Below are 18572 nucleotides of genomic sequence, written 5' to 3' on the forward strand. Positions count from 1 at the left end.
TTCTATGGCCCTTTGCCCTTTTCCTTTTTCGATGTCGTCGTCTTCCATGTCTCCCATATTGTGTTTCGCCTTGAGGGGTGGGGCTAGTTCGCCATGATTGCTTAGTGTTTATTGCATCTATCCTGACTCGTATACCCCCTCCCCCGTCTCTTCCATTTATGTACATCGCTGGCGTAAAATCTTTTGCTTTAGTTAGCTGTATTTGGGGTGTGTGTGATTATGCGACATTGATTTTCATTTTATTTGTCGTTATTACAAAATGAACTGTCTCAGATCCTTATTATCGCATGGTACTTTGATTATATGATATATCCTGGATGCTACTCAGCTTTTGAACTCCGGACCGCTGTATGTTTTTATACTGCATTACTTTTTAAATCGATTTGAATAGCGGCCGGCCGGACTGGTTGTAGGCCCATGTTTGTATCTCCGTGCTATAACAATAAAGGTTCTTATAAAAAAAAAAAAAAAAAAAAAAAGGATTACTGGCACACAACTTAATGTTACTGATTCTGCTAAACTGGGAAAAATAAGGGGTGACGGGGGCCCGCGGACATCTGAAACTGTTACCTGTGCACACATTTAGCTGTGCACTGAACACTTTTATTGGCTTCAGGATTTCTAACTGTGTTGAAATTAGCAATGTATGTGTACATAAGCGGCGTTCATTTGTGTTCACTGTACCCCTTGTTGTAAGCAGAACAAATAATTACGAAACACTGACTGTTATCCCACCAGCATAAGACCCATGCACACATGTACACGACAGCTATTTTAGGCACCGTGGCCTCTCTGACCGTTTGCTAAACCCCCAACACCCCTCCCCGCGCGCACTGCTCATGCATCGACCACAAGACCCTCTCCCTCTGCGTGACCCTGCTCTAAAAGTAGCACTCCTGCTTGACCCACACCCCCCATTTCCTCCCAAAGAACACCCTTCCCCTCAGCTGACAAACCCCCCCCCCCCCCGGCTGCACTTGACCTATCGACCCGGTCCCAAGTCCTAAGACCAAGCCTCGTGGATATACATCCCCCTTTTCTCTGCCCAGCATAACAAAACCCGTGATACACCAACCGAAGTGTCCGTCCTTACCACCTGACCAACCTTTGACCTGATCATCCCCTCCTGCCCTCGTGTCCTGTAGGAATGTCCAGCTGAGAGATCACAATCTCTTGTTACATTTAGGAGGGAAGGATGACATCTGAGCGACTGATATGGGAATAGGCCTGAAGCTTGGATTCCAAGCATGCCTTTCCCCTACTTTGAAGCGTCTTATTGTAATAAGGAATATTTGTGTGCCATAAACATATGTATAAAAGACGAAGCCTCAGAGAACTTGTTAGAGCACCTACTGAAGACACTCTGCGAGTGTCCGAAATGACAGGCTCTCCTCATGAGCAATAAAACTCTATTCTTGTATTCCTGCTTCCAGCGCCCGTCTCTTTATTTGGTAATTGTTCAAGATGGAAACTAAGAGGCGTCCTGCGCCAGCAGCCTGGGCATCTGGTGTGTTATGGGCTGACTTTTCCTCAATTGGCGCCCAAACGCGGGGCCCATCAGCGACATAAGGTCCGGTAAGAGAGGTCCAGACGATGGGGTGAACATCTAAATGATTGGAGTATACCTGCCTTGAGAGGGCCCTCGTCCGGCTGCCGATTGAATGAACTTCACCGATTCTGAACGGACCTCTCTCAAGTGACCTACTGTCCTGACTGGAATCCCACAAAAATGCTGCGATAAAAACATAGAGAAAAGAGGCGCTGGAGAAAGGAAGACGAAGAATTGCCCACATGATCAGGTCCAGGTAAGGTTAAGTAGGACGTCTTTACGTCTGATTGGTAGGATGGCTTTATCCATCTGATTGATTGTTGATATTGGAAACGGTATTTAGATACTGGTATTGTTCATTGATTGGTTCATTTAGCCTCGGTTGCTACTTGAAGTATTGGTTCTCTTGGAGACATTCTCTGTTTGCAAACAACGACGAATAGGAACGTTCCTCTCTCTTTGCAAATAGTGAAGGGTAGGTAATGCGGACTTTTGTCCCCCGTTGTAATCCGTCATGCCTATTTTTCTCCCCACTGATTGATTGGTTGCTCTGTTGCTCTTTGAGACATTCGCTGTCTGCAAACGGGGAAGAATAGGAATATTCTGTCTCCCTTTGCAGATAGTGAAGGGTAGGTAATGCAGACTTTTGTCCCCATTGTAATCCGTCATACCTATCTTTCTCCCCATTGATTGATTGTTTGATCGAGCATTGAATTGTTCGAAGTTGGTTCTCTTAAGGATCTTCTCTGCCTGAAAAACGGGGAAGAATAGGAATATTCTCTCTCCCTTTGCAGATAGTGAAGGGTAGGTAACGCAGGCTTTTGCCCCCATTGTAACCCGTCGTGCCTATTTCGTTCCTCATTGATTGATTGGTTGTCCGAACATTGACTGTTTGGAATTGTTCTTTTTGGAGGTATTCTCTGTTTGCAAATAACGTGGAATAGAAATGTTCTGTCTAGTCTTTGCAAGTAAGGAAGGGTAGGTAATGCGGACCTTTGTCCCCCGTTGTAATCTGTCATGCCTATCCACTCCCCACTGATTGGTAAACCAGTTCCACCCGGACCATTTATTGGAGGTAGGTCATCTGGCTCGACCAGGAGGGTACCCCTAATACAAAAGGACAAATATAAAAATGTGGATTAGCCGCTGTATCGTGCTAGCAAATAAAAGAGAAAAATATATATATAAATATCGTTAGGGAAAAGAAAAGGAATAGAGTGAAATCAGTAGGCCACTGATGAGATCTCTTTTCGACCTCGCTGAAATGGAAACATAGGGAACAACCCCTCAGGAAATATGAAACTGGTGAGGAAAGCCGAACTTAACGCTATGACTTCGAGACAGCTTGGCTTCACCACCCACCCCGCCCAATTAACGACAAACCTTAGGCGAATAATAGAAAATATACAAACACTATAGCGAAGTAACAGGTGAAAACGTTTTATTTTTAACAAACAAAAAGAACATTTAAGCAACTATTTACATGACAAACGGCTGCAACGGCAAACGAAACCCACAATGCATTTCGCCGTCTGCCTGACGCCGTTCCAGTCCTTCCTTCCCCAAAGTAGCAATGTTGGGCTACTTTGGGCTACTTTCTAGTAGTTTTTGGGCGTTTTAAAGTCTACAAAAACCGTCGAGGGCGGTGGGGTGGAAGGACCACTACGCGAATAGCCCGAAGGCGGCGCCACACGCCAAGGCCTGACCCCCCCCGGATGAACCAAGGGACCCGTTCCTGGGGCCGTGGCGAAGAGCGTCCGGCCGCCATCAACCGGAGGCCCGGCCCGAAACGTACTAGGCGCCACTTCTTCAATAATGGCTGCGACAACACTGGGGGGGGGGGATGTCTTGCACATGCCTCCGACCCCCCCCCTCGTCCTCATCACCTGGTCCGGCCATAACAAATGTCAAGCGAGACGCCGTGGGGTGCACCGGGAGGGAGAGGCGGCGCGAACGAGCCTCTCCCACCTCCCCAGGTGAAGGCTCCCCAGCTGCACCCCCAACGCTCCTCGCACCCGGCAAAGGGTTCATCCACTGTGGCGATGCTGCGACGCCTCGCCCGGCAGGTTGGAGCCCGTCTGCTCATTTGACCCTGCGATTGCCGGTAGCTGCCGAACTCTCAAAATGGCGGTCGACCTTGCAAGAGCGGGCCCAGCATGAAGGAATGGCCCGGTTGCTTGTTGATTCCACCATCATAAAAGTTCTCCTCGACCTTGAAGATTCTAGAGGAGCCGCGGGAGTCCCCGACTCCCGCAGATACCCCCGATGGGGAATGACTGCCATAACTGCCCGCGGAACGATGAAAATGTAGCCGCGGGACGTCGGCGCTCCCATGCTGACGCCAGCCTCAATTTGAATGACTAAAATCCTGCAGACTACAGTTCGGATCAGTTCCGATGAAAACGCAGTATGACCCGGTAGAAAAATGTTGCTTCCCTCCCCCTTTTTGACTGATGGTTCATACTGCCGATCCTTTCTGTTGCCCTTTAACGGAACCTTTTGGACTGACAAAAAGAGGCTCTGGGCCAACCACGAGTTAGTGGAAATTTAGACTATGCCTGGATCTGCCTGGCCGCACCCAAAATGGCGCCGGTACAAATGAAACTTTCAACTCCTTGTTGTACTCCGATTGCTCAGCCTTGGTGTCATGGGATATGTATGTAGTTTTTAAACATATGGATCGATATAGGATGGGTACTGATTATGTGTTCGAACAATGAAGGACAATGAATTGACATGAGATGGGTATCGATTGAACATTCGGACAATGAATTGTTGTTAAGTTTTGGCGCCTCATGATTATTGCAAGTTCGAATTTTAACACTCCATTAGGTTTTTTTTCACTAATAAAGGTATCCCCACATCTACAGTTCCAGCCTGCTCCGTGGCCGGCCCACGGGGTTGTAGACCCGTATTTGTGCACCGGCATTCTTATTAAAGATTTTTTGGAAAAAACATACGTAGTTGTCACGTGTAAATTGGTACGTTTCGAATAAATGACCACTGTTTCCGATATAACTGAATTACAGGTGAAATGGCTCAGCTCGATTAGTTAAGGGTTAAAAAGTATAATACGCAGAAATAATGCAAATATGAATGGTCCAGGTTTTTGTTGTATGTACTTTGCACATTTTTGTACAGCCCAAAGCAACCGCTAAAAAGACGCTGGAATTCAGCCTATACTTTATATACTACCCGTATCAGGAAAATTGTGCTAAAATGCCCCTAAGTCGCCCCGAAGGAATGCCACTTGGCCTCCCTACATACGGTCTGTAATACCACACTTGGGTGACCTATGCTATCCACCGGCTTCCGATAAACATCTCTCCCACACTAAAAGGTCCATCTGGGCTTAAATGCCGAGTTGGCAAGAACTGCGTTCCGTGGAGATAGACCGAGTACGTAGTAAGTAAAAGCCTTTTCGGGTTTATGCGCGCTGATGTGTTTTTAAATGCTGCCCCCGCCCCCCTTCTTTTTCCCTCTTTCTGCAGGTCACTTTGGAACATCGATTAAAAATACGAAAAGGAAAATGGTGATCTAACGGACGAAGAGACGGGAAAAAGGCGTTCGATTATGGTACCCACGCACCCCGAATAATACAACCAAAAATAATGTGCACACATGATTAAGCACTTCACACTTAACTAAATAGGGAAAGATTTAAAGAATATTCTGAGGTGAAGTTTAAAACTCTAGTACACTCCGCTTGGAGGACTAGGAATGTTATCAGTGTATAGAAATTACTGCGTCCTTTCCACACCCTCATGGACTGGAAACTCAGAGCTGCCCTATTGTTCTCCCAACTGACACCAACTATTGTCTCAGCCTGGAAACACATTTACTAAAATGACTCGAAAATACCACCGTGAGCATTAGCCCAACCAGGTTAGTTCATGACCAATTGCCAAAGGCGTAAGTGTGTAAAACAGCAAAGACCAGTAAAGGCAGCCGACAATAAAAGGAAAGAAAGGGGTAAAAAGAACTTAGGATGCTAAAGATACGCAGCATACAGGAAGAGATCATTATGGCCAATAACTTATATGTCTTGTCTTGGATTTTTTTGTATATAATACATGTACTGTCTCCCTCACCTGAGTATGTATGTACGTAATGTATGGATCTACGTCATCCCTCTACCTGTGTTTTCGTATTACTTAACCCCTGTTGTTCTGTGTTGTGCGCGCACTGAATGACCCATTATCGTACACGTCTCTCTCTCTCTCTCTCTCTCTATCTCTCTTTCTCTCTCCATGTCATACGTGTACCGAATGGACCATTAAGAGTGCGCTCTCTCTCTCTCTCTCTCTCTCTCTCTCTCTCTCACTCTTTTTCTCTCCCTCTCTCCCAAAGCCCCCTGTTCCCTCTTTCCTTGTATGGTGACGTTGTGCCCCCCCGGCGCAAAACTTAATTGGGTCTCCTCGAACACAAAAGTGTTCGGCAAAATTGACAGGAACTAAAACGATTGTGATTTGCCATATTACTACCTCTCCTTTCTGCAAGACGATAGAACCCGAGTTGGTAATGAAGGAAAGGACAGGTAAGACGACGGATGTCCCCTAATCTGGCCTTTTATAGGGGGACTATAACGTCAATGGCCTTCTGTTTTCCAGTTCGCTAGAAATGCAATTCCCAATGCACCGATCACTTCACCCCTCCGCACTTAAGTGCGGATTTCCAGAGTACCCCACTTCTCCCGATCGACCCCAGCTCCCTGTCCAAAGCGTCCCCGTTTCCCCCTATCAACCCCAGCTTCATGTCAGCTACCCTCGAAGCGTAATTGATGACCTTGATTAACGGTCGCTCCCCAAGAAAAGCATGTTTAACATCTGCCCCCTCCCCCTTCTTCATGACAATAACGCCCCTGCTTACAAGAGTTAGCCGACCCCGGAGGGAAATGCAAGATTGTCGATACTTGGGTTAAAGGGAAGGACGAGTCTCTACATAAAGACTCGATTTTGAGTTTTGATATAATGCACTGTGTATAAAGGTCCAATTTCTCTCCACATACGTCACGAATGAACGCCAAACAGGTTTTATGAATTCAATGGTAATGCCCTCCTACATACTCCATAAATAATGACTTCTGACTGTGACCGATGAACTTATCCCCCACCTATATAGGATTGGGGACGGAATTGAGATGTATAAATGTCTTCTCCTGCCAGTCTTTCTAAAACTTGTTTTTACCCATTCAAAGATACAATCACCGGAGGAGAGGAGCTGGACGTGACGCACAGCCTGGCCACAGATCGTGAAGCACGTGTGACCGCGACCAAAGGTGGAGCCACCGAGCAACGAGACGCGGGACGAGGCACCACTCTCAAACTCGGCAGATTAAGGAATAAAGGGCTGCCTTGAAGCCCTCGATTTGCTGCCCCACTCGTGCCTGAAGTCCCCGTCCTTTTTGAGCCAGACCGATGGGCCTGCCTGCTCGATTATCCTTTGCTCCTTTTGGTCCCTTGATGTGCTCAAAGATCTGATCCCACTCTGCCCTCTCTTCCCTTGATTATTCAACAACATCACCCTTTTCGCATAAACTTTTGACTATGGAATGAGGTTTTACCACGGAAAAAGAAAGACACGCAGGTGCCCAGCATGAGGCACCCCTAAGACAATGAGTTAAGAAACAGGACTGTGATCTAACAGCAGAGGACTGATCGCACCCTGCAACGTGTAAGGATGAATCCGAGCTGGACCTATAGCTCCACCGCCGGTGCTCAACAGCGCCAACAAAAGAAGACGGACTCCGTTAAAAAGACATTGTGACGAAAACCCCCCTTCCTGAACTTTCTACTTACCCCCTTGACCAAATTGCTTGTATCAACTTGAACTCCTCCCTCAGCCATTTTTATTGCTTTCTAAAATGTTTCATCGGTCACCCATGTATCTAGTTTTCCAAAGCACTGATAAGACCCGAAGGTATCAGATTACTCTTACTGTATGTTGATGTCACCGAAGAGAAAGTCTGAACTTGATTCTATAATGTTTCGAAACCTCTTTTCTTGATTGACTCCGACTAAGTATTATGCCGATCTCTAGACTTGTATGAAGAACCCAACCAATGTAAATTAACATGTATTGCATTCTGCCTATCGCATCGATTATATAGAAATTGAACTTGCTTATGTAAAAAAGCGGCGACTGTTGAAATTAGCAATGTATGTGTACATAAGCGGCGTTCATTTGTGTTCACTGTACCCCTTGTTGTAAGCAGAACAAATAATTACGAAACACTGACTGTGTTATCCCGCCAGCATAAGACCCATGCACACATGTACACGACAGCTATTTTAGGCACCGTGGCCTCTCTGACCGTTTGCTAAACCCCCGACACCCCTCCCCGCGCGCACTGCTCATGCATCGACCACAAGACCCTCTCCCTCTGCGTGACCCTGCTCTAAAAGTAGCACTCCTGCTTGACCCACACCCCCCATTTCCTCCCAAAGAACACCCTTCACCTCAGCTGACAAACCCCCCCCCCCCCCGGCTGCACTTGACCTATCGACCCGGTCCCAAGTCCTAAGACCAAGCCTCGTGGATATACATCCCCCTTTTCTCTGCCCAGCATAACAAAACCCGTGATACACCAACCGAAGTGTCCGACCTTACCACCTGACCAACCTTTGACCTGATCATCCCCTCCTGCCCTCGTGTCCTGTAGGAATGTCCAGCTGAGAGATCACAATCTCTTGTTACATTTAGGAGGGAAGGATGACATCTGAGCGACTGATATGGGAATAGGCCTGAAGCCGGGATTCCAAGCATGCCTTTCCCCTACTTTGAAGCGTCTTATTGTAATAAGGAATATTTGTGTGCCATAAACATATGTATAAAAGACGAAGCCTCAGAGAACTTGTTAGAGCACCTCCTGAAGACACTCTGCGAGTGTCCGAAATGACAGGCTCTCCTCATGAGCAATAAAACTCTATTCTTGTATTCCTGCTTCCAGCGCCCGTCTCTTTATTTGGTAATTGTTCAAGATGGAAACTAAGAGGCGTCCTGCGCCAGCAGCCTGGGCATCTGGTGTGTTATGGGCTGACTTTTCCTCAACTGAGCACGTACAGTTTTTAGGTCGGGCCAAGCCAGCGCATGCGCTGCTCTGCGGCATGCTGTATTGGAGTATGGAATTAAAGCCCCACCCACTATCTGCCCATATTTGTCATTGGCTTGTGTTATTGCCCTTCATAAATGCGGGCTTCTGATTCGTTAATAGGCTTGTTAGTCCCTCCTTAGTACCAGTTTGTCTTCATTTATAACCTCCCATGGGGACTCCCCCCCTTTTACTTCAGTTGTTACACGGTATGTCTTTTTTTGTCTAAACAGTGAAGGCAATGGCTAGGGTTTGACAGGTGCACTCTACCACACTGGTCTTATGGGAAGTATAAAGTATTGTTCATTCACAATCCATGTATCTTCTGATGCTTCAGGAGGAGAAGGAGCCATCCATTCCTTCTCAGTTGGACAGGGTCCAAAATGTACAAAAAAACGATGTCTCCAAGCATACAGAAATCCAAAGCTGAGGTTGTTGTTTCAGTTGTCTTTTATTCAATCATATTAAACACGCCCCTTTGCCAACTCGTGTTTCGTCTATAGCTGTTCCAATCTTAGCAGACTTCGTCAGGGCTTTGTATTCGGTCTATTTATGACAAATGTACAATTGACTAGTTCAAGATTTTCAATAGAGTTCTTATCTTATGTGTAACGTTCTCTATTTGTGTCGGGTCTGCAGGGCTTGCATACTCAGCTGACCCGACACAAATAGAGAATGTAACAGATAAGATTTCAAGAAATCACCAGCACATTATTGACTAGCAAACGAAAATAAAGACTTTAAGAATACGTATGAATACTATAGGGAAAGTCTTGAACTGGACAATTGCACGTTGGTCATAAACAGACCGAATACAAAGCCCTGACGAAGTCTGCTGTGATTGGAACAGCAATAGAAGAAACACGTGCTGGAGAAGGGGCATGCTTAATATGATTGACTAAAAGACAACTGAAACCACGACCTCAGCTTTGGATTACTGTGTGCTTGGAGACATCGTTTTTTGTCTTTTTTAGTCTGTAAGCACTATTTTCTTTAATGAGTTTCTCCTACTGCAGGCACATGATTTTCTGCAACATTCAGCGCGCCATGTGCACTTTAACTTCCGGGACAATGACGGCCACTTCTTTGTCTTGCATTTACAAGAGTTTGAGCTATTGTCATTGACAATGCCTTTTATTTATGTGTTAATTAGCAAAACTGATAAATAAAAGGCATTGTCATTTACAATGTCAATAACGTAACTCTTGCAAATACGAGACATATTGCATTGCAAATGCTGTGTGCTCGTGGCTACGTTGCCGACTTTAGGCTTGGAGTTCAAAGCCTGGCCTAAACACAAAGAAAATCATGTGATAATGTGCAAATCACCTAACCTTTCTGTGCTTAATAAAGCGAATTGCATTTGTGAATATGTGAAATGTAACTCAAAGATGTAAATCCCCAATTGCTGCACAGTAAACCATCTCTCAACGTAACACCCGCCTCCCTCCACACAGACGCACAATAAAGTACTGTGCTATGTGGCTCTCTCCTGCTGCTTCACACTATATACAAACACAGCATACAATTATCTGTGGCGTGTGGGGACTTTGGTTTGGATATACTTTTCCTTCTGCAGTAAATGAAGAACAACCAGCCTCCTTTAATTAATCAGCAGAATAATGTTTTGCTTTCATAACCTTTTACTATACAATCATCACTGTTTCTGTACTCTTGACTTCACCTTAAACGATGGCTGCAATCAGTATCAACAAAAAGCGTTAAGTTGTGTTTTAATGTTATTTCATGCTAAATCACGTGGAAAATAACGTGGAATAAGGTGAGTGAAAACGCACTTATAAGTGAATAGTGTACTCAAGGCAAAGTTCTTAGCATATAAAAAACCCAGAGTAATGCAGATGAGCACTACAATGTATTAATACCATCTCCTGATCTGTTAAAAACGTGTTATTAGAGCTCAGAAAAAGGAATGCACACCATGTTGGCTCTCCAGTTAGTTTCACAGACCAGCACAATGTTCCCTTGTCTGTCTCTTCAGTCACACAACCCGAACATTGGAAATGAATATAACATATAAGCACAACTACAAGAAATTATGTTTCCACAATGTAATAGACACACAAATGTTTTGCAACTACCCCAAGACTAAATTTTTTTCCAAACCGAAATACGGACATACACAAAGATCAAAAGGGTTTTGAACAAACTGGTTTTTATCTTTTCACAATTCTCCCAATTTATATTTTCATTTCTGTGTTTTCTACAGCCGCAACATTCCAGATTCTGGATAAAACGGAGAGCCATGCAAAACAAACAACTACTCTTTACAATTAAGTGGTTACACATAGGCGGGAAAGGCTAGTACATTATAGATATTAACTTGGTCATAATCTTCAATCACTACAATTTCAGGAGTGATTGTGCCAATGTTCTGGACAGAAGTGGGGTTGAGGTTAGAAATTAGGGTTTGGAGAGAAATTTCTGGTAGGTGGTGGGATGTTCTTATCATCGACTGTGTGGTCTAACCTTGTCCATTAACTTATCAAGAATAAAGTCAGCTTTCTCACTAATCACTGTTGTACTCTGGGCGAAATGGCATTCTAATCTCTTGGCCTCATTGCTTACGTACCCTGCATAGGTGGCTACAAATGCCAACTCCGACACGTACCTATTAATAATTAATGTGGAGGTATGCGGACTATAAACTCGTTTCGTGAAGGTTAATGATTTACAAACAGTAATGAAGAAGTAAACAGTGCAAATCATAACAGAGTTAAAATAAGACAATTCCTTCAATTTACCTTGCCACACCACCATAATCTAAACCTTCTTCGCCTGGGAAAATAACCCATAGTCGTCTTCTTAGATCCTGGGGGCTGAAACTCATTATCTAAAAGTAAGAAAATTAAAAATTTGTCAAAACTTGATAACATTTTTATTGTTATCTTTGGTTAAATAGCAGTACAGTTGTTAAATCCACTAATAATAATACATGTAAATAGTCAAAATTCAAGAAAACGTTCCTTTAACTCAAAAATCTATTCTTTTAAGAGTACATTTCTATTCAGAGATCAGTATCATTTGAACGGTTCACCAAGAATATATATCTCCACAAACTGTTGCAAGAGCACAGGCACATACCTGATATTTTCTGTTAAAAAACTCCCACTTAAGAGGAATATGACTTAAGCTAAGAAGGATGAAGATGGGTGTACTAAAATAGCTTCCGATACACTTTGGGAAGAAACAGGCAATGGCGATAAAAGTTAACTTGACCTTCTCACTGCTGTTCGAATTTTCAAAAGCGAAGTAGTGCCAAATTAGGGTTTGAAAAATAAAAGCAGTAAATATGTTTATTATGTTCGATTAGTAAAATTATTACATAGGATAAATAATACAACCAAACTGTCAAGCTTGACATTAAACAAGAAAGCATATGTTTAAAGATACCTTCAAAAACATACCCTAATGTACTCGCAGAACTCTTTTAAATCTTTTACGAAAGCGGTCTCCTGATTGCGTTGAGTTTAATTACACAATTCCCTTACTATATAGATGAGCATTGCTAACATCCAGCCAACCGAACACCCTCGTGATGCACCGAATTTGTGGGACATTGCTCGAAATAGAACATTTCCGGTAATACAATTAAGAAACTATCTTAAAAATACTCCATATAAATAATTCTTTAAAACATTCCCTTGTTACATATAGATTGCATATTTTCATTGGTTAAACACCCTCACTAACGCCCATAATAACAAACATTAGATTCTACATTCCCCAAAATAGTGGGGACTCCTTAGAGTCCATAATTTCTTGAGTGACCCGGGGGCCTCGTTTAGGCTTCTTTGACACCAATTTACAAGAAGCTACAGTAGGCATTTCCCTTGTTAATTAAGGCAAGCTCCTGCATCAAAAGTTCCAGAGGGCTCCAAATGGAGCATGTTAATAATATTGTACAGTGATCTGTGCTTAATTGTCCTGCACAATCTGTATCAATTAATGAAGCCGAAAAAGAGTCACTCTAGTGCTTACCACTAAGTCCAATTCTATTGGAAAGGGCGGTTGCTGTTGAATGTTTCTATTTTGATTACAAATTGCTATTCTGTTCTCCTGCCACTACTTTCATACATTTCAAGAAAAACCCTGAGAGGTGGCATGATAACATTGGGCAGCTACCTTATAGGATCTTAAATGTAGAACTCGGAACATCAGGACTAACCAGTAAATCACCAGAGGCTTTAATCTGTCACAAGAGCATATTATGTGGGTCAATATTTCTTCCGACTTGTCACATGGCCTGCATTGTTTAATTGTTTCTCCTTTCATACGTCCAAACCAATAACATCTTAAGGGAATCAGGCCGAATCCACATCTTATGAGGTTGTATTTAACCAGCTTATGGTGGGAAAGGTCAGATAATTAACCTGCCCATGGTGTATAAATCCACCGCCCGACTGCCATGGGGTTTGGTTTTAAGTCTCTCAAATGACAGAAGATTTTGCATTCATTCCACATTAGCAGTTTTGTTCTTGCTTTGCTGGATAGGGGTACCTTAGTAAGATCCTCCGTCTTCAACAGTCTCATGGACTCAGATATAAAGTTCCCCCACACTGAGTTTGGCCCCTGTATTTTCTTTCAGAGGAGGGGTTTCACTTTGTGTTAGTTAATTGTAATTATAAACAATACGAGACAAATATCACATGTAACACCAAATCCATTTGAGCCATATTGAGCTCCAGCCTGATTTGAGCACAGCTTCTGCAATCTGGAAGTGCAAATAAGCAGTGATAACAAATACACTGCTGCTTGTCCAACCAGCTAAATAGTTGGTCTTTCAATTGCTCCATAAGAGATAGCAGGTACCACTTTACATCAACAAAAATACAATTAAGCTCTAATATTTTCACTAGCCAAGTTCTTTTTTAGGTGGCTCAATGTGCTCATCAGGGGACCGATTCACAAAAGTAATCTGAGACAAAATCCTAACTTAACGACTTTCCGTATTCACAGAGGGCATTTAGGAGTACTAAAGTTAGGATTCCTAACTTCACTACTCCTAAACTGATAAAAATCATAACTTTACGACTTTCGGTGTTCACAAAATGCATTTAGGAGTAGTCATGTTAGGAATCCTAACTTTGCTACTCCTAAATGCCTTCTGTGAATACCGAAAGTCATAAAGTTCGAATTTTTCTCAGTTTAGGAGTAGTAAATGCCTTTTGTGAATAGCGAAAAACGTAAAGTTAGGATTTTGTCTCTGATTACTTTTGTGAATCAGGCCCCAGATATTTTACCCTTATCTTCATTGCTGCTTCTTGTGCTCCTTTGCCTCCCCTTTCATCTAGGTACAGACCTAGGTATTTAAAGTGTTTTACTCTTTCTAGGTTAGCTCCATCAACGTGCCAGATGCCCGGTTTAATCAACTTCCTTCGAAAGATCATTGTTTTTTGCTATACTAAGGTTGAAATTAATGGCGTTTTCAGTGCAATAACTAGCAAGGGCGATAAGAAACCTCTGGAGGGTCATTTGAGTGTGATCTAACAGGGCCATATCATCCGCATATTGATGGATATGAACGTTTTGGCCAGCCAGCCTCGGGGGCAGACATTGGGGATATCCAAGGAGCTCTACAAGTCTATCATGTACAGATTAAAGAGCAGTGGGGCTAAACTACAGCCTTTTTTCGGGCCTTTGTGGTTATCCTGCCTGAGGTTGTCCAGTTTGCGGTCGTCTTCATCTTCACCCATTTGTCACTATAGAACAATACAATTGCTTTCATTAAGAGTGGGCGGATATCCCATATTCTTAACTTTGTCAATAGCCTGCCTCTTACATTATCAAACGCATTTGTAAAGTCTATGAAAATTGTGTAAAGAGGCAGTGACATATGGTGCATGGCTTAATCTATAAGGCAACACAGACTGAGTATATTGTCCTTAATGTTACAGTGTCTTTGAAAGCCGGACTGAAACCATGAGATGGGCGGTTTTCTGTAGGTCATGCTGCCAACTCCTCATTAAAAAGTCTGGCATAGCATTTTCCTTCCACATCCAAAGGTGCTCTCAATCTGCAATGCCCTGGCAAATGACGGCTTCCTTTATAGGTCTCGCCTAAGCACCGCCTGGGTGCTGTCTCTTCGAGACATGCTGTATCTACACAATGGGCTTCGAGCACTGCTCATTGTTTTCATTGGTTTCACTTACTGCCTTTGATAAATGTCTGCTTTTGTTTGGTGAATATGCTTAGTAGTAAAAAAACAAAAGAGATTGTCAGTGGTCTATGCTATAACTAGAGGCAGAATAGAAAGACTATGTGTCTGATATGATGTATGTGTCAGCATCACCAGGAAATGAATCCCATCAGCTCACCCATATGGCGGAGCATCGTCATCTGGGACTCTTGTAGATAGTGGTCTAGATAAGGAGACACACCTGTTGATATCGTGTGTTATTCTCCAATTCTCCAAGGCCACCAGCGATGGATCCAACCAAAGGTACCAAAGAATGGGTGAAATGGTGTGGGATATTATTGCAGTGAGAAAAATGTGAGAACAAAAAACAAGTGTATAACTTAAAATTGGCTACCATGATAACAGGGAATCATTTTATTGGGGCAAAATCATGGTGTCAATGTTAAAAAAGAGTGTATTGACAGTTTGACATAATAACTGCCAAAGGGAGATAGTATTGTGGTCAACATGTTTCTGCCATTTCAAGGGGACATTCCCCTACAGGCTTTCATCAGGACCTTATAATACACTACTGCAATAAAGTGTGCAAAACAAAGTGTTTACACAAACAAAATGATAACGGATATCTTACAATACGCGAAAAACTCCTGCGTCTTTATGTCCGGTTCAACAGCTCTTATGGATTCTTTCCTGGAAAAATTCCAAACACAAATATATACAAATAAAAGACACATAAGACACATATTCCTTGCCTAATGTAATATGTTTGCTCAAAAAGTCAACCTTCAAAGGGATAGTATTCATATTTTAATGATCTTTAATTCACTCACCCAATAATTCTTGGGAGTAAGCCTCACCTCTCCTGGCCACTGCTCAGGAAATGGAGGCACTGCTCTAAAATAGTGAAAAAATATTGAAAATAATTAATGGTAGTGTTGGTTCCCTCTCGAGGTGATGCCAAACCCATCATTCCACTATGTTTACAAACCACCACCACAACAAGCGGGACCAAGCACAGAGAGAGTCTGATTGTCAATCTCAGCTCCCGTGCCCTTACTCTCTTTGAGGAACAGGTCCTTAACAAGGGCTTGGGGTTCGTACGAACCAATGTTACTGATCCCTTCCAGTTACGCTGTGAGGTTGAAAAGTTCTTTAGGAAAGTGCGGCTGCACTTTTTCTTTAAGCACAAAACAAAAGAAGCAGAAGATCGATCCATCAACACAGGACTTAAGAAACCTTCAACATTTACACCATTGTTGCATCAGGTTCCACCTCATGTTGGAGCCTTTGAGAAGGCAGTTGTGCATGATCTCTCCACTATCTCCCCGTGTGACAGGCAGTCTTTCTCCTATCTTTCACACAAAGAAAGATCAGCCATCGAAGCATTAGCTAAAGACGCCACCATCATAATAAAACCAGCGGACAAGGGGGGAGTTACCGTAATTATGGATCTACCAACCTATCGAGAAGAATGCCTTAGGCAACTTGGGGATGCTAGATACTACCGCCTCCTTACACAAGACCCTACCTCTCGCATCTCGACTGAAATCCAAACCATAGTCGAGGAAGCAGCGGCTGACGGTTGGATCATGGCATCAGAAGCTCAATTTTTGATCACAACGTACCCAGTCACCCCGTATTTTTACATCCGGCCGAAAATATATAAAGCGCAGAGACCACCCCCGGGACGCCCGATCATTTCGGGTATTGGCTCATTGTTGGAGCCACTATCTACAATCGTTGATTTTTTCCTGAGGCCACTTGTTAAGAAAATGCCGACGTTTTTACAAGATACCAAGGACGTCCTGCGGCTTCTACCCGAAACAGAGTACAACATCGAGACTGACTATTTGGTCAGTTTCGATGTCGAATCGCTTTATACTTGTATACCACAATTGGAGACATTGCAAGTAGTTAGAGGCCTTCTGGAAGACCTGGAGTTGGAAACCATCACGCCAGTCAACTTCATAATGGAGTGTGCACGTATGGCCATGACTGAAAATTTCTTCGCATTTGAAGAGAGCATCTATTTACAAACATCGGGGACCTCAATGGGGAGTGTGTTTGCCCCTTCTCTAGCAAACGTTTACGTCCACCTGTTTGAGGAAAACAGCGTCCTCCACCACACCAACCCGTATTTCCATCAGGTGTTGGTGTGGAAACGGTATATAGATAATGTCTTTGTAGTCTGGCGGGGAGCTCAAGAGACCATCATTGAGTTCCAAACGTGGCTAAATAATCAGAATCCATACCTGAAGTTCACGGTTGAGTACAGCAAAAACGAACTCCTGTTTCTGGACATTACCATTTTTCCTGTAGATGGGCGACTCGGTGGTAGGTTATATCGAAAACCGATGGCACGCAACTCTTTGCTGACTTTCACCAGCTACCATCCCAGGTCCCTACAGGAGAATTTACCTGTCAGACAATTTCTAAGGGTTCGCAGGAATTATTCTGATATCTCAGATTACAAAATTTACACTAAGGATCTGGCATCGAAACTACAGGAGCGTGACTATCCACGAGGCCTGATAAAAAGAGCACAGAAGCGAGCTCGGAATAACCATTGTGAAGCCTTGCTAGGTCCTCCAGTAGAGAAACCACCTTTGGAGAGACTGACGTTTGTGACCACATTTAGTACCATGTCTAACAGAGTACAGAAAATGGTGAGGAAGAATTGGAAAATTTTGAATACTGCAGGTTCCGTCATCCAGACACCACTCTTCTCATTCAAAAGGGGTTCAAGTATAAGGGATAGCTTAGTACACACCAGGCCCAGACACAGTGGGGTTGAGACAGCACCTGTGAACACTCTGTGGAATTTGCCACCTGTACAGGGTCACTATCCATGTGGCCAATGTACCGCCTGTCCCCAAACAAAAAAGACCTTGACGATTGATATAGGGACCCAAAGACCATGGGTCCTTAAGAGTCACACCAATTGTGACTCTGATAGATTGATATATCTAATCACATGCCCCTGCTCTCTGCGATATGTAGGGATGACCACCAGGAAAATAAAACTACGAATAAATGAGCATAAGAGCACAATTCGTTGCAACAAACAGGCGACCAGACTGACCACTCATTTCATACAAATGAAACATACTCCAGAGGAAATGAGTTGGGCGGTTCTGGAAAAACCCTTTGTGCCCCCACACGTAAGAGACATCTCTAGGTTTCTCTTTGTCAGAGACCAAAAATGGATTTATAGACTTAGGAGTGATATCCAAGGTTTGAATGATGATATCCTGTGGGTATCTACCCAAGATCAACCTGCTACACCAACTGTCCTGATATGAAGATTGTAATGATAATAAACCTGTAAACACATCTTATGGACAATTGTGTGTTCTGAGGGTCTCAAAAGTATGTGTTGATAATATACACCGACCTTGTCCTAAATTTTGAGTCTGTCCATTCAATCTGTCATCTTAATGAGCAGCTGCTAAATATGGTTGTGATAGATCTCGACCTGACATGTGGATCATCTGTATGAGAAGATCTTTATAGGTGCACCCATGAGCTTCGTCCATAATGCCTAAGAAAAACTCCTTATCTATGAGATCTTAGTCCTACAATAAATGAGAGCAAGGTCCCCCCTCACATACACACGAGTAATAAGTAATGGAAGCGTCCTAGAATGGCCGTGTGTATTCGAACATGCTGAGGATTGTTTTTGTAGGCAGCGGCCTTAACACGATAGGTAGCATGGCCTATAACGACTTTTCTACAACTTTAATCGGGTTTAACAAAGTCATGTGATTCGCCTTTCA

General features: G+C 43.4%; 1 protein-coding gene across 2 annotated transcripts in view; it reads right to left on the minus strand.

Moving 5' to 3' along the window:
- The window catches only part of ITCH (itchy E3 ubiquitin protein ligase), a 981537-nt gene that overhangs the window by 327608 nt on the left and 635357 nt on the right, over positions 1–18572 (minus strand). For both annotated transcript variants that reach the window (XM_078652175.1, XM_078652176.1), the window contains exon 16: positions 11402–11490. In XM_078652175.1, coding sequence (XP_078508301.1) covers positions 11402–11490 — 89 coding nt within the window. The remainder of the gene's footprint in view (positions 1–11401; positions 11491–18572) is intronic.

This window comes from Lissotriton helveticus, chromosome 7 (genome assembly GCF_964261635.1).
Source record: "Lissotriton helveticus chromosome 7, aLisHel1.1, whole genome shotgun sequence".
NCBI classification, from domain to species: domain Eukaryota; kingdom Metazoa; phylum Chordata; class Amphibia; order Caudata; family Salamandridae; genus Lissotriton; species Lissotriton helveticus.